The sequence below is a fragment of the Pseudophryne corroboree genome, chromosome 1 (assembly GCF_028390025.1).
Source record: "Pseudophryne corroboree isolate aPseCor3 chromosome 1, aPseCor3.hap2, whole genome shotgun sequence".
Classification (NCBI taxonomy): domain Eukaryota; kingdom Metazoa; phylum Chordata; class Amphibia; order Anura; family Myobatrachidae; genus Pseudophryne; species Pseudophryne corroboree.
Window position 1 is genome coordinate 515,698,871 of NC_086444.1, and position 13,141 is coordinate 515,712,011.

The following is a 13,141-nucleotide window of genomic DNA, read 5'->3' on the forward strand; positions in this document are numbered from 1 at the left end:
AGCCAGCTCCCCCATGTGTCACTACAGCACCCCCCCTTCCCCACACACACATCTCGTGCCATTTCAGCAGCCCCTTATGTGTCCTCTGTGTGCCAGGGGATAGTCATTAGGTCGACAAGACTTTGGTCGACAGTCATTCGGTCAACATGTATTAGGTCAACATGGTCACTAGGTCGACATGGAAAATGGTCGACATGAGTTTTTCACATTTTCTTAATTTCTCTAACGCCCTAGTGGATGCTGGGAACTCCGTAAGGACCATGGGGAATAGCGGGCTCCGAAGGAGGCTGGGCACTCTAGAAAGATTTATGACTACCTGGTGTGCACTGGCTCCTCCCACTATGACCCTCCTCCAAACCTCAGTTAGATCTTGTGCCCGGCCGAGGTTGGATGCACACTAGGGGCTCTCCTGAGCCCTTAGAAAGAAAGTATAGATTTAGGTTTTTCTATTTTCAGTGAGACCTGCTGGCAACAGGCTCACTGCAGCGAGGGACTAAGGGGAGAAGAAGCGAACTCGCCTGCTTGCAGCCGGATTGGGCTTCTTAGGCTACTGGACACCATTAGCTCCAGAGGGATCGACCGCAGGCCCAGTCCTTGGTGTTCGGTCCCGGAGCCGCGCCGCCGTCCCCCTTACAGAGCCAGAAGCAAGAAGAGATCCGGAAAAACGGCGGCAGAAGACATCAGTCTTCACCAAGGTAGCGCACAGCACTGCAGCTGTGCGCCATTGCTCCTCATGCACACCACACACTCCGGTCACTGATGGGTGCAGGGCGCTGGGGGGGGGGGGGGGGGGCGCCCTGAGCAGCAATATAAACACCTTGGCTGGCAAAAATACATCACATATAACCCCCAGGGCTATATGGATGTATATTAACCCCTGCCAGATTCCATAAAAATGCGGGAGAAAAGTCAGCGAAAAAGGGGCGGAGCCTATCTCCTCAGCACACTGGCGCCATTTTTCCCTCACAGCTCCGTTGGAGGGAAGCTCCCTGGCTCTCCCCTGCAGTCTACACTACAGAACAGGGTTAAAACAGAGAGGGGGGGCACTAAATTTAGGCGCAGTATAAATTATATAAAAGCAGCTATAGGGGACATAACTCAGTTAGTCCCTGCATTATATAGCGCTCTGGTGTGTGCTGGCATACTCTCACTCTGTCCCCCCAAAGGGCTTTTGTGGGTCCTGTCCTCATTGAAGCATTCCTTGTGTGTGTGCGGTGTGTCGGTACGGCTGTGTCGACATGTTTGATGAGGAGACTTATGTGGAGGTGGAGCAGTTGCCGATAAATGAGATGTCGCCCCTGTGGGCCGACACCAGAGTGGATGGATAGGTGGAAGGTATTAACCGACAGTGTCAACTCCTTACATAAAAGGCTGGATGACGTAACAGCTATGGGACAGCCGGCTTCTCAGCCCGCGCCTGCCCAGACGTCTCAAAGGCCATCAACGCTCCCTCAGATGGCAGACACAGATGTCGACACGGAGTCTGACTCCAGTGTCGACGAGGTTGAGACATATACACAATCCACTAGGAACATCCGTTACATGATCCCGGCAATATAAAATGTGTTACACATTTCTGACATTAACCCAAGTACCACTAAAAACAAAGGGTTTTATGTGTGGGGAGAAAAAGCAGGCAGTGTTTTGTTCCCCCATCAAATGAGTGAATGAAGTGTGAAAAAGCGTGGGTTTCCCCGATAAGAAACTGGTAATTTTTAACAAGTTACTGATGGCGTACCCTTTCCCGCCAGAGGATAAGTTACGCTGGGAGATATCCCCTAGGGTGGATAAGGCGCTCACACGTTTGTCAAGGTGGCACTGCCGTCTTAGGATACGGCCACTTTGAAGGTACCTGCTGATAAATAGCAGGAGGCTATCCTGAAGTCTGTAATTACACACTCAGGTACTAGACTGAGACCTGCAGACTGCTGCAGCGTGGTCTGTACCCCTTTCAAACAGGGATACTATTTTGCGAACATAAGACGTCGTCTTATATATGAGGGATGCACAGAGGAATATTTTGCCGGCTGGCATCCTGAATTATTGCAATGTCCATTCTGTCAGGAGGGTATTGGAGACCCGACACTGGACAGGTGATGCTGACTTTAAAAGGCACATAGAGCCTTATAAGGGTGAGGAATTGGTTGGGGATGGTCTCTGGGACCTCGTATCCACAGCAACAGCTGGGATGAAAATATTTTACCTCAGGTTTCCTCACAGCCTAAGAAACGCACTGTATTATCGGGTACAGTCCTTTCGGCTTCAAAAAAGGGAAGAGGGAAAATGCTGCACCAGCAGCCAGTCCCCAGAATCAAAATTCTTCCCCTGCTTCCTCTGAGTCCACCGCATGACGCGGGGGCTCCACAGGCGTAGCCAGGTACGGGGGAGGGCCGCCTCAAAAATTTCAGCGATCAGTGGGCTCGCTCACAGGTGGATCCCTGGATCCTTCAAGTAGTATCTCAGGGGTACAAGCTGGAAGTCGAGGCGTCTCCCCCCCGCCGTTTACTCAAATCTGCCTTGCCGACAACTCCCTCAGGCAGGGAGGCTGTGCTAGAGGCAATTCACAAGCTGTATACCCAGCAGGTGATAGTCAAGGTGCCCCTACTTCAACAAGGACGGGGTTACTATTCCACACTGTTTGTGGTACCGAAACCAGCCGGTTCGGTGAGACCCATTTTAAAATGGAAATCCTTGAACACTTACATAACAAAGTTCAAGATGGAATCGCTCAGGGCGGTTATTGCAAGCCTGGACGAGGGGGATTACATGGTATCCCTGGACATCAAGGATGCTTACCTGCATGTCCCTATTTACCTTCCTCACCAGGAGTACCTCAGATTGTGGTACAGGATTGCCATTACCAATTCCAGACACTACCGTTTGGACTGTCCACGGCACCGAGGGTGTTTACCAAGGTAATGGCAGAAATGATGATACTCCTTCAAAAAAAAAAAAAAAAAAAAGGGAGTTTTTATTTATCCCATACTTGGATGATCTCCTTATAAAGGCAAGGTCCAGGGAGCAGTTACTGGTCGGAGTAGCACTATCTCAGGAGGTGCTACAACAGCATGGCTGGATTCTGAACATTCCAAAGTCACAGCTGGTTCCTTCCACTCGCTTACTGTTCCTGGGGATGATTTTGGACACAGAACAGAAAAAAGTGTTTCTCCCGCAGGAGAAAGCCAAGGAGCTGTCATCTCTAGTCAGAGACCTCCTAAAACCAAAAAGGGTATCGGTGCATCGTTGCACACGAGTCCTGGGAAAAATGGTGGCTTCATACGAAGCAATTCCATTCGGCAGGTTCCATGCGAGGACCTTCCCGTGAGACCTCTTTGATAAGTGGTCGGGATCGCATCTTCAAATGCATCAAATGATAACCCTGTCTCCAAGGACCAGGGTGTCTCTACTGTGGTGGATGCAGGGTGCTCATCTTCTAGAGGGCCGCAGTTTCGGCATACAGGACTGGGTCCTGGTGACCACGGATGCCAGCCTTCAAGGCTGGGGAGCAGTCACACAGGGAAGAAACTTCCAGGGCCTATGGTCAAGTCAGGAGACTTCCCTACACATAAATTCTGGAACTGAGGGCCATTTACAATGCCCTAGGTCAGGCAAGACCCCTGCTTCAAAACCAGCCGGTACTGATACAGTCAGACAACATCACGGCAGTCGCCCATGTGACCCGACAGGGCGGCACAAGAAGCAGGATGGCAATGGCAGAAGCCACAAGGATTCTCCGATGGGCGGAAAATCACGTACTAGCACTGTCAGCAGTGTTCTTTCCGGGAGTGGACAACTGGGAAGCAGACTTCCTCAGCAGACACGACCTACACCCGGGAGAGTGGGGACTTCATCCAGAAGTCTTCCTGCTGTTGGTAAACCGTTGGGAAAGGCCACAGGTGGACATGATGGCGTCCCGCCTCAACAAAAAGCTAAAGAGATATTGCGCCAGGTCAAGGGACCCTCAGGCGATAGCTGTGGACGCTCTAGTGACACCGTGGGTGTACCAGTCGGTTTATGTGTTCCCTACTCTGCCTCTCATACCAAAGGTACTGAGAATAATAAGATGGCGAGGAGTAAGAACGATACTCGTGGTTCCGGATTGGCCAAGAAGGGCTTGGTACCCGGAACTTCAGGAAATGATATCAGAGGACCCATGGCCTCTGCCGCTCAGACAGGACCTGCTTCAGCAGGGGCCCTGTCTGTTCCAAGACTTACCGCGGCTGCGTTTGACGGCATGGCGATTGAGCGCCGGATCCTGAAGGAAAAGGGTATTCCGGAAGAAGTCATTCCTGCGCTTATTAAAGCCAGGAAAGATGTTACGGCAAAGCATTATCACCGCATGTGGCGGGAATATGTTGCATGGTGTGAGGCCAAAAAGGCCCCAACAGAGGAATTTCCACTAGGTCGATTTCTACATTTCCTGCAAGCAGGAGTGAATATGGGCCTAAGTCTAGGCTTCATTAAAGTACAGATCTCGGCTCTGTCGATTTTCTTTCAAAAAGAATTAGCTTCAGTACCTGAAGTTCAGGCATTGTGAAAGGAGTGCTGCATATTCAGCCCCCGTTTGTGCCCCCTGTGGCACCTTGGGATCTCAACGTGGTGTTGAGTTTTCTTAAAATCACATTGGTTTGAGCCACTAAAACCGTGGATCTGAAATATCTCACGTGGAAAGTGGTCATGTTATTGGCCTTGGCTTCAGCCAGGCGAGTGTCAGAATTGGCGGCTTTATCATGTAAAAGCCCTTATCTGATTTTCCATATGAATAGGGCAGAATTGAGGACTCGTCCCCAATTTCTTCCCAAGGTGGTGTCAGCGTTTCACCTGAACCAGCCTATTGTGGTGCCGGCGGCTACTAGTGAATTGGAGCACTCCAAGTTGCTAGACGTTGTCAGGGCCCTGAAAATATATGTTTCCAGGACGGCTGGAGTCAGAAACTCTGACTCGCTGTTTATCCTGTATGCACCCAACAAGCTGGGTGCTCCTGCTTCTAAGCAGTCTATTGCTCGCTGGATTTGTAGTACAATTCAGCTTGCACATTCTGTGGCAGGCATACCACAGTCAAAATCTGTAAATGCCCATTCCACAAGGAAGGTGGGCTCATCTTGGGCGGCTGCCCGAGGGGTCTCGGCTTTACAACTTTGCCGAGCAGCTACTTAGTCAGGGGCAAACACGTTTGCAAAATTCTACAAATTTGATACCCTGGCTGAGGAGGACCTGGAGTTCTCTCATTCGGTGCTACAGAGTCATCCGCACTCTCCCGCCCGTTTGGGAGCTTTGGTATAATCCCCATGGTCCTTACGGAGTTCCCAGCATCCACTAGGACGTTAGAGAAAATAAGAATTTACTCACCGGTAATTCTCTTTCTCGTAGTCCGTAGTGGATGCTGGGCGCCCATCCCAAGTGCGGATTGTCTGCAATACTTGTAAATAGTTATTGTTAACTAAAGGGTTATTGTTGAGCCATCTGTTGAGAGGCTCAGTTGTTTTCATACTGTCAAACTGGATATAGTATCACGAGTTGTACGGTGTGATTGGTGTGGCTGGTAAGAGTCTTACCCGGGATTCAAAATCCTTCCTTATTATGTCTGCTCGTCCGGGCACAGTGTCCTAACTGAGGCTTGGAGGAGGGTCATAGTGGGAGGAGCCAGTGCACACCAGGTAGTCATAAATCTTTCTAGAGTGCCCAGCCTCCTTCGGAGCCCGCTATTCCCCATGGTCCTTACGGAGTTCCCAGCATCCACTACGGACTACGAGAAATAGAATTACCGGTGAGTAAATTCTTATTTTTTTTTTACTTTTTCATAGTTTACAATCCACGTGGACTACAATTGGGAACGGTAACCTGTGCCGAGAGCAGCAGTACCGGAGCGAGGCACCTTGCCCAAAGCATGGCGAGCGAAGCCGTACACTAATTGGGGTTCCCCGTCACTTTACAAAAAAACTACACCCAAAAAAAACTAAAAAAAAAACCTCATGTCGACCTTTTTCCATGTCGACCTTGTACATGTCTACCTAATGACCATGTGGACCAACAATAGTGGTCGACCTAATGACTGTCGACCTAAGTCTTGTCGACCTAATGACCCATACCCGTTTGCCAGTGGGTGTCTCACCTCTAGTATCTGGCTCCCTCAGTTCTGAGTCCCCATAGTGGTGCTGCCTGTCTGGCTGGAGTGCAGCAGTTTCCGGATTTGTTGTGGTCACGTGACTTCGAGTGTCAGGAGTCACAGTTGAATAAAGAAAGAGCCGCATGCGGCTCAAGAGCCACAGGTTGGCCACCGCTGTTCTAGAGTTTTAGTCATGCATTCGTGTCCAGAATCTAAATAATCAATGGAGCCTTAGCTATTTTGAGTCTGACAGCGATGACAGCTAACAGGCATTTTGCGCTTCCATCCGACACCTCAACCAGGAAGATGTTACAGTTAAACAACTAAGGTGTGTGTGTGGGGTGGGGGTGGGGGGCTCTTGCCCCAGGAGAGCAACAGGATTGATTATCTGCGGTAAATAAGACCAATTACAGGTCGTCTCTTTAACAGGAAAATACAAATTTATACGTAATATTCAAGCCCAATGAGGGGCAGTTTTTAGACCATTAAGCCACTAAAGGACTTTTGGAACATACATCTGTCTAATCTATATGAATATTTTTATTAAATATGTCCTACTTGGGAAACTTGCATTAGACCGATTACATGCTGTAATGCTGAAAATTATGAAGGCATTTAATAGTAAGTGTTATTAAATCTATTTAGCTACAATTACCTGAGCCTTCCTTCTAGAAGAAAGAATTTTTGTTAACATTTTGTTAAATCTGATGTCATTTTAGTCACTTCCTGAAACAGATGTTGCAGTAGGAGGTTTGCTTCCTTTCTCGGCTAGCTTGTGGTGTTTTTCAAACCACCGCTTTGCAATGCAGTATTACAATGTGTTTCCTGTAGCAGCCATTTTGAAAGATAACCGGTGTACAGTAGGTCTGTGTCCATATAAGTGGCTTCTCAGAGAGGTATGTCTGCATCTCCGTTGCACAGAATGTGTCGCTTTTATGTTAACATTACCTTTTGTGACACATGGAACTTTAATAAGAGGAGCCTACACTCTCATTCTCTCTCTCTCTCTCTCTCTCTCTCTCTCTCTCTCTCTGTGTGTAAATATGTGTGTGTTTATGTGTGTGTTATTGTGTTTGTTATATGTGTGTATATGTGTCTTGTTCACTTATACTAAACTTGCAGACATATTTTATTAGTTGTGGATTATATTTCATAGTGCTAATCGATTTACATACTGTATAAACATTCAGTAGTAGATATATTTGATGTATTCCGGAAAATAAATAAAAATATATATAACTACTGTATGTGGTAGCATACACTATTTCATATACCTGAAAGTAACTATCCGGTTTACTAATTAGTGCAGATTGTACTTTTTCTTTAATATAAAAAAACGTTATTTTCAGACTGGGATTACTCATGTTACTCATCAGTTCTTATTTCCCAGTTTAGAGTATTTGCCTCTGGGAATTTTGTGTCTTTTCTAGTGTCCCCATCTTTAGGAACTCATCCCCAGTACCACTTTTTCTTCTGTTAGCATCTGTTTTCAAACTCTTTATTATATATTTTATGAAGAGGAGCATTTAAAAGCACTAAATAATTAAATGCATATCAGTGTTTTTTTTTTTAATGATCAATGTAAAATGAAGGTTTAATTTATGTCTGCACAAACTTAAACACCACGCTTGCCTTACACAAATTCACCAGCAAAATGCCCAGTGTATGGTCACCTGCTGCCCTTTTATGGGAAAATACAATATAAGTTCAAACCCTAATAACCCTTGTGGAGAGCTTTGTAGTGGTGACTGATGGTGAGAGAGCATCTCCTGTGTAAAAGGGGGATTGTAGTCAATGGACATTGGTGGCATTGCCTAGCTGAAATATTGTATGTTTGATGGATGCAATGAATGAATAAAGATAAATGAGTAAATTATATGAAAACGGATGAGGTGATATTAGGGTGATCCTTTTGATAAGCTATTTGGAACAGCACAGTCATATTTATAACTTGCATGTGATCAGCAGATTCTAAATTCAGGCATTATCGTGCTGCTTGACATGAATTTTCACACACTTACATTGTATGGGTATCATTGTAGTATAATGATGTGCAGATGTCATTTCATGACAGCAGCTGTTATCACTTGATGGGCTGAATAATTTGCAATAACAAGTGACTTTTATTTCTGCAGCCTCCGTTTTATGACGCAGTAGATCCAGTAGATATTGAGAACTTTCTGATGACACATCTCAATAGCCACGGTCATGAACTTTTTCAAGAGCTTGGCGATTTCCCTGAGGATGATCTGGATCTTGTGTACAAGCTCAAAGACTGTAGGACACTGCAGCCATCACTGCCTGAAGAAGGGTATGTATACTACTATTGTTTCCAAACATTCTTTTACGGTATCTAAAAAAAACTCATTTCTAGAGCAGAGATTAGCATCTTAAACTCCAAGATCCACATGTACAGTATGCAGTTCTAATTAAAATGATTGCACATTACCCTTATTCTCAATAAGATGTTAAACCACGTTAAAGACGTTAAATTCTACAGGACCTATAATCTTACCTAATCTGGGTGATAGTACGTAAAATGACCTACTGTATTTTGACTGTTATAACCTAAAAAGACCAAATTCTGTTACTTAAGTTGAAATTATATAAATTTACTGTGGAAATGTGTGTAATGAGTAGTTTTCATAAGTAATTCATATATACAGATGTGTCCAGAGACAGCCTTGCTATGTAGCGTATGCAGCGTGACTGCTGGCACCTAAGATTTATATTACATTCACAGCCGCAGCTTTCTTATAGAAGTGAATGGATCGCTGGCGTGTGTGTACGCTCATACCCACCAATTTTGCTGCAAGGAAGTAGCAGGACACACACCTCTCTCTCTCTCTCTCTCTCTCTCTCTCTCTCTCTCTCTCTCTCTCTCTCTCTCTCTCTCTCTATATATATATATATATATATATATACACACACACTGTATAAATGCGAAAGCACTCACCCACTCACTCACTGACTCATCACTAAATCTCTTACTTCCCAATTTTAGGAAGCTGAAATTTAACATACGGTAGGTATTCTTCAGGTGAGAAATAAAAAGATGACGTAATTAGATTTCTAATAAACCTCCCCTAAGGGGATGAAAAGGGGGTTGACATAATGATGTCATTACCGATGCGTGGCTTGCGTTGCGTAAACGATAACACACAAATGAACAATCGGATCAAAATTTGGATTGCACCTCCACTGAGGACGCACCATCTGGCAGCACACCTGCACGGCCGCTATCTCCAGACTCCCGTGTAGTGCACACCCTCACTGCCGGCGGCGGCGCCACCTGTGTCCCGCTGACGGCACCGCCTGAGTCCCGCTGACGGTGCCGCCTGTCTACCATCACCCACCGCCGCTGCTGCTGCTGTAAAGGATCCGGGAGCTGGCCTAGCGGAAGCGCTGTGAACACTGTCTGCCTCTGCTAACTGCCCCAGCCCTTAACGCCGGCTCGGCCCCCCTGCAATTTGGGAGAGACGTGATGACATCAGACATCTCTCCCGGCTTACACAGAGACTCTCCTACACTGCCCTGCGCACTGCTCTAACGCTGCACAGCGAGCGAGGAGCTGATAGTTGATGGAGGAGGACATCCTCTGGTTAGTAAATTACAAAATTACGTTTTATGAAGAGAAAAAATACATCCATTTGCATGGGGACTCTGTCTGCCGTAATGTGTAAAATATGGACGCTGTCTGCCGTAATGTGTAAAATAGGGACGCTGCCTGCCGTAATGTGTATAAAGGGGACGCTGTCTGCCGTAATGTATAAAAAGGGGATGCTTTTTTTAGTTCTTTTAGATCCCGAAAATCCGGAGCCTAGTAATAAGGAATGACAATTTTCAGGGCTACACATCTTTTTTTAATAAATGCATCTCCATATCATGCAAATACCAACACATGCACCATCCAACCCTTCACTTGGCTTATTAGTGACCACCAACTACTAATTAGCAACTATCAACAACTAATGACCACTAAGTGTCCAAAAATATCTTATTTGTTGCAAGTCTAGTTCCTTTTAAGATGTTGTATAACAAATGCAAATCATATATTATAGGTTATTTACTCACTGCAAAATCAGCAAATATTCAGAATATTTAGTTTTGTGTATTTTATCTGCTAAGCATATACTCATGTTCCCATTTTCCTATATGGGATGTGGAAAATACTGTGCTGCCATTTGTGGGATTTCAGACCAAGATGCAAATACCTAAGCTGGAGCCTTTTTGGGGTGGGAAATAGATGAGCTAGTGAGTGAACCCCTCCTAATAGAGCTAAACAGGTACATGTTTAATATCACAAGAACTTCTGGGTCCTCAGCTTTTGTGGGGCTCTATGTCCCAGATTTTACAGTCTGTGCATGCTTGAACTTGTGTAGCTGTAAGAGGACTGGAAGGGGTGTGGGTACGCGCTGGTTATCGTGCAGGCACGGGCGGCTACTCACCTCACCCTCCACTGGCTCTTACCTTTAGGCCGACGATGGTCCCAGAAACAATCTCACACCCTCCAGCCGACTTGCGGTCCTAGGACTTCGAGGGACAACCTGGACATCTGCTTGTCCCCTTGATGGTCGGGGGGCCCTGATCTTGGCACCTGGAATAAACCATCAACAGCATCCCAGGCGGTGCTCTACCTGCAGCCTACCTGTAATGGGGGAGGCCCGATGACAGTGCAAAACAATACACATTACAGTGTGAAACAATGCAGAACAATGTGAAATGATACGCACCAATATGAAACAAGTCAAAATAATGAAGACCAATGCAGAACAATGTGAAACGATATGCAGCAATATGAAACAAGGCAAAATAATGAAGACCAATGCAGAACAATGGGAAACGATACGCACCAATGTGAAACAAGTCAAAACAATGAAGACCAATGCAGAACAATGGGAAACGATACGCAGCAATGTGAAACAAGGCAAAATAATGGAAACCAATGCAGAACAATGTAAAACCATGCAAAAGAGTAAAAACCAATGCAGAACAGTGTTAAACGATGTCTTCCCGAGGAGGAATATACCACCCGAGGAGGAATATAACCCAGTTGTGACCAAAGGTCACCACCGGGCCCAAAGCATGGCGAGCGCAGCTGGTATTCCGGCTGTCAGGATCCCGGCGTCGGTCTATCATACTGAATCCATTCCTGACTGTCAGTTACAACTGAGGAACATACAGTTTCACGATTGCTGTGGTAGAAAACAAGGCACACATGTGGCTAACAAATCCTCTTTACCCCAAATCTTCCTTCATAAAATAGTTCAGTACAAATGTTATTCCACAGCAAGTCTAATTGGATCATTTGCATATTCTAAAACGGGTACTTGAAATAAGGACTCTCAGGCAGGTTTTCCGGTTACAACCACAGGATCTTTACTGGCATCAGTTACTGTAGAACAGCATGCACAGGCTTGGGCCTGGTCACACAGGTACATACAGAAAATAAACAAATGAACATAAAAGGTCCTAGCACTTGTTCCCTGCAGTGGCTTGCAGCCGCACATGCCATGCTCTCCTGGCACACCCAACGTCCACAGTCCCTGGCGCTACAAACTGTTGCCTGCTCACTGGCCACTAACAGGCATCAGCGTAATGCACTGTAGGTGTTTGAAAGTTTTAAAACCCTCTCCTGCACCTGACTTCCTGCTGTCTCTGGGTGGGCTGGAAAACCCAGACTTCTGGTTCTCCACTTGCAGCTGTGCAATTCAGTTTGCCCGGAATTAGAAATCTCCACTGCAGGTGCAGAATGTGCAGTTTTTTTGTTTTCCTTTTTGTTAAATAGTGCTGATCCCACAGAAATATGGGCAATTGTGGTGAGACACAAGCCCCCTCACCACAATATGTAATATAGTTTTTTTGAGTTTAGTTAAGTGATTAAATGGGTTTTGGCCACTCGGCAAACCTTTCACAGTGTCACAAAATGATGATGTAGCCATGTGAAAAAATTCAGTGACAATCTATCAGCAAATATGGGAGGAAGACGGTAGCAAAAAAGTATCTTATTGTATAAAACAATTATCAAATGGCAAAAAATATCCATGCAGCAGGGACTATGCAGGATTTTATATATAGGTTCTGTGGCTGGCTGACATCAAGCCTGCACATCACCTGGTTTTAATCAGCCACAGAACCTGTGTAATCCATGAGCATCCTGTCCCGGTATAAAGGGATAATATGGTAAGCCTACATATATATGTGCGTAGGGAGGCCATGTAGATTAACAAACTGGACACTTTATGGCCCAGAGGCCTAAATGATTCTCTACACTATGGAATTTTCTTTGGATACAAAACAAATTTGTAAATGAACTATCAGCGATTGAGTAGAAACTATACAAGTGGAGCCACGCTGGATTTTCACTACCAATGCTTTATATTGTACTTAATTTTCTATTTTTATTTTTTTTTCTCTTCAGGTTTGCGATCTACTCTTTGGGCCCTGGGTAGTCTGTGCTAATATTCTATAACTAACATGTACATTTCATGGTATATACTGTGTGTGTGTATGTATGTATGTATGTATGTATATATATATATATATAAATATATATAAATCATTCAAAGACGGGTGGCACTCACGAGGACTTGTCACAGCGGAAAGAAAAAACGAGAGAGACTGAGCTCTGGTAACGTTTCAGCTATATTCTAGCTTTCGTCAGACCAAACATATACATACATAAAGCAAACATTTATACCTTACCCCATACCTAATGACCACTCCTCCCTGGTCCGGTGCGCTGGCGAGGGGAGATGACGCTGTTCAACCCCAATCGCATGTGTTTGTCTCACCTGCTGCCTCGCGCCATGCACCACCCTCCATCCTGCGCGTCGGCAGCGGCTAGTTGACGTCACCACGCTCTGACTGAGGGACGCGTTTACTCCTCCTGCCCGGCCACGGTTACCTAGGGAACCAATAAACAAAATATGACAACGTGTTACATAGACATAACATAAGCATAATCCCGCATGGATGCCACCAATATACTGAATATCTTCGACTATAATAGTGACCAAGATGCTGATTCTGGTA

The 13,141-nt window shown here is 45.6% G+C and overlaps 1 protein-coding gene across 2 annotated transcripts in view; it reads left to right on the forward strand.

Annotated features, from left to right (window-relative positions):
• Positions 1 to 13,141, forward strand: part of DOCK8 (dedicator of cytokinesis 8) — a 458,638-nt gene that overhangs the window by 83,570 nt on the left and 361,927 nt on the right. For both annotated transcript variants that reach the window (XM_063913931.1, XM_063913933.1), the window contains exon 3: positions 8,242 to 8,417. In XM_063913931.1, the coding sequence (XP_063770001.1) occupies positions 8,242 to 8,417 (176 nt within the window). The remainder of the gene's footprint in view (positions 1 to 8,241; positions 8,418 to 13,141) is intronic.